The sequence below is a fragment of the Pteropus vampyrus genome, unplaced genomic scaffold, assembly GCF_000151845.1.
Source record: "Pteropus vampyrus isolate Shadow unplaced genomic scaffold, Pvam_2.0 Scaffold431, whole genome shotgun sequence".
Taxonomy (NCBI): domain Eukaryota; kingdom Metazoa; phylum Chordata; class Mammalia; order Chiroptera; family Pteropodidae; genus Pteropus; species Pteropus vampyrus.
Genome location: NW_011889212.1, coordinates 139,856 through 141,711, shown reverse-complemented (window position 1 = coordinate 141,711; position 1,856 = coordinate 139,856). Strand labels below are relative to the sequence as shown.

Sequence of the window (1,856 nt, the reverse complement as noted above, 5' to 3'; positions counted from 1 at the left end):
TTATATATCAGTCTACCATCCAACCCATTTCCTAACTAAATTTGTCCATCAAACAATGTAATATTAATTACTTCCAGTGTTCTACTCTGTATTATAGAGAAAAAAGAAAGAAAACTAATAACTTTTTTTAAATTTAATAATTTATTATCAAATTAGAAAGGCAAAAATTACATAATAGCATAGCTAAAATTTAAAAACATATACCTAAATTATGCAGTTATAATTAATATTATAAAAATAAAGAATTCAGCTCAAATTTTCTGATTCACATTTTTTTTCAGTGAGAACAAGATGTCTTGTAAAAGAGAAGTGGTTTTCCCATAATTATATAGCTATTTGGCAACTTTTCTCAGACCATTTTATTCTCCTTCTACTTCATCATGCCAAAATTAATGGTTTGAACTTGACTGGAATAAAGGAAGAAATACTCATTTTCTGCTATTATTTATTCTAGCTCTTTTCTCTGTTTTTCATGTAACAGATTTTGGCTACCTCTCTGTAACAACATGCAACTATACATCCACTCACTTCACTGCCTTTCTGCTGACTGGAGTCCCAGGATTAGAAGACTTTCAGTTCTGGATCTCCATCCCTTTCAGCTTCATGTACTTTTTGGCCATGATAGGTAATGGCTTGGTTATGGCAGTGGTGGTTTGGGACAGGAACCTCCATGAACCCATGTATATCTTCCTGGCCATGCTGGCAATCAACGATGTCCTCCTTTGTACTGTCATAGTGCCCAAAATGCTTCTCATCTTCTGGCAGGGCCCTTCCTTGTCAACATTTCCTGCATGTCTCACACAGATGTTTTTTGTTCATGCTTTGTTCCTCTCTGAATCTGCTGTTCTACTGGCCATGGCTTTTGATCGCTATGTGGCTATCTGCGCACCACTCCATTATGCAACCCTACTTACAGGGTCTCTCATTAGCAAGGTGGCCCTGACACTGGTGGCTCGGAGTGTGGCTGTAGTTACCCCTGGTGTCCTTCTGATTCTCCGTCTGCACTTCTGCCAGAGCAATGTCATCCACCATACCTACTGTGAGAACATGGGCATTGCCAAGTTGGCTTGCAATAGCATTACCCTTAATAGCATTTATGGGCTCACCGCTGCTCTTCTCACTACAGGGCTGGACTTTGTTTTCATCTCCATGTCCTACTGGGTAATCCTGAGAACAATCTTCCAACTACCTTCTTGGGAGGCCCGGACAAAGGCCTTTGGAACTTGTGGAGCTCATATATGTGTCATCTTGATATTCTATACTCTGGCCTTCTTTTCCTTCTTTACCCATCGCTTTGGAAACCATGTTCCCAGGCATGCCTTGATCCTCCTGGCAAACCTCTACTTACTGGTGCCACCTACCATGAACCCCATTATTTATGGAGTAAAGACAAAAGTGATAAGAATGCGAGTACTAGGGTTCTGTAACCAACCAAAATGATCCAAGCATTCTGAAGCAACAAGGAAATGGGCAGTCCAGGATGGAGGGCTATATTTAAATGTCAAGTCTGCATCAATATGGGCAGATCTATCTCCAGAACACTTAACCTCTGGGTAGAGCTTGAAGTATTCATATTTCCAGGTGCTATCTTTCTAACATTAGTAAACAGGAAACCAAAAGAACTGCTCAGGTTCCATCAAGGAATATCTCAGTATATTAAGGTAATAATCAATGAAATGTCACTGCAACAGCATAGGGGTTTAAGTATCTTTCTGGTAATACACAATGCCTCTTCTGTGTTAATTATCTATAGACAGGACAAAATGTAAACTGCATAAGTTCAGGGATTAGTTCCAATTCCAACTTCATCATTACATCCAGAGGACCCAGAATATTTGTTGAATAGATAAACGCCT

The 1,856-nt window shown here is 39.3% G+C and overlaps 1 protein-coding gene across 1 annotated transcript in view; it reads left to right on the top strand.

The window, feature by feature from the left end:
* Positions 1 to 1,440, top strand: part of LOC105306219 (olfactory receptor 52Z1-like) — a 5,791-nt gene extending 4,351 nt beyond the window's left edge. Inside the window, exon 3 of the mRNA XM_011381128.1 lies at positions 482 to 1,440. Within this exon, the coding sequence (XP_011379430.1) occupies positions 482 to 1,440 (959 nt within the window). The remainder of the gene's footprint in view (positions 1 to 481) is intronic.
* Positions 1,441 to 1,856: the final 416 nt, after the last annotated feature.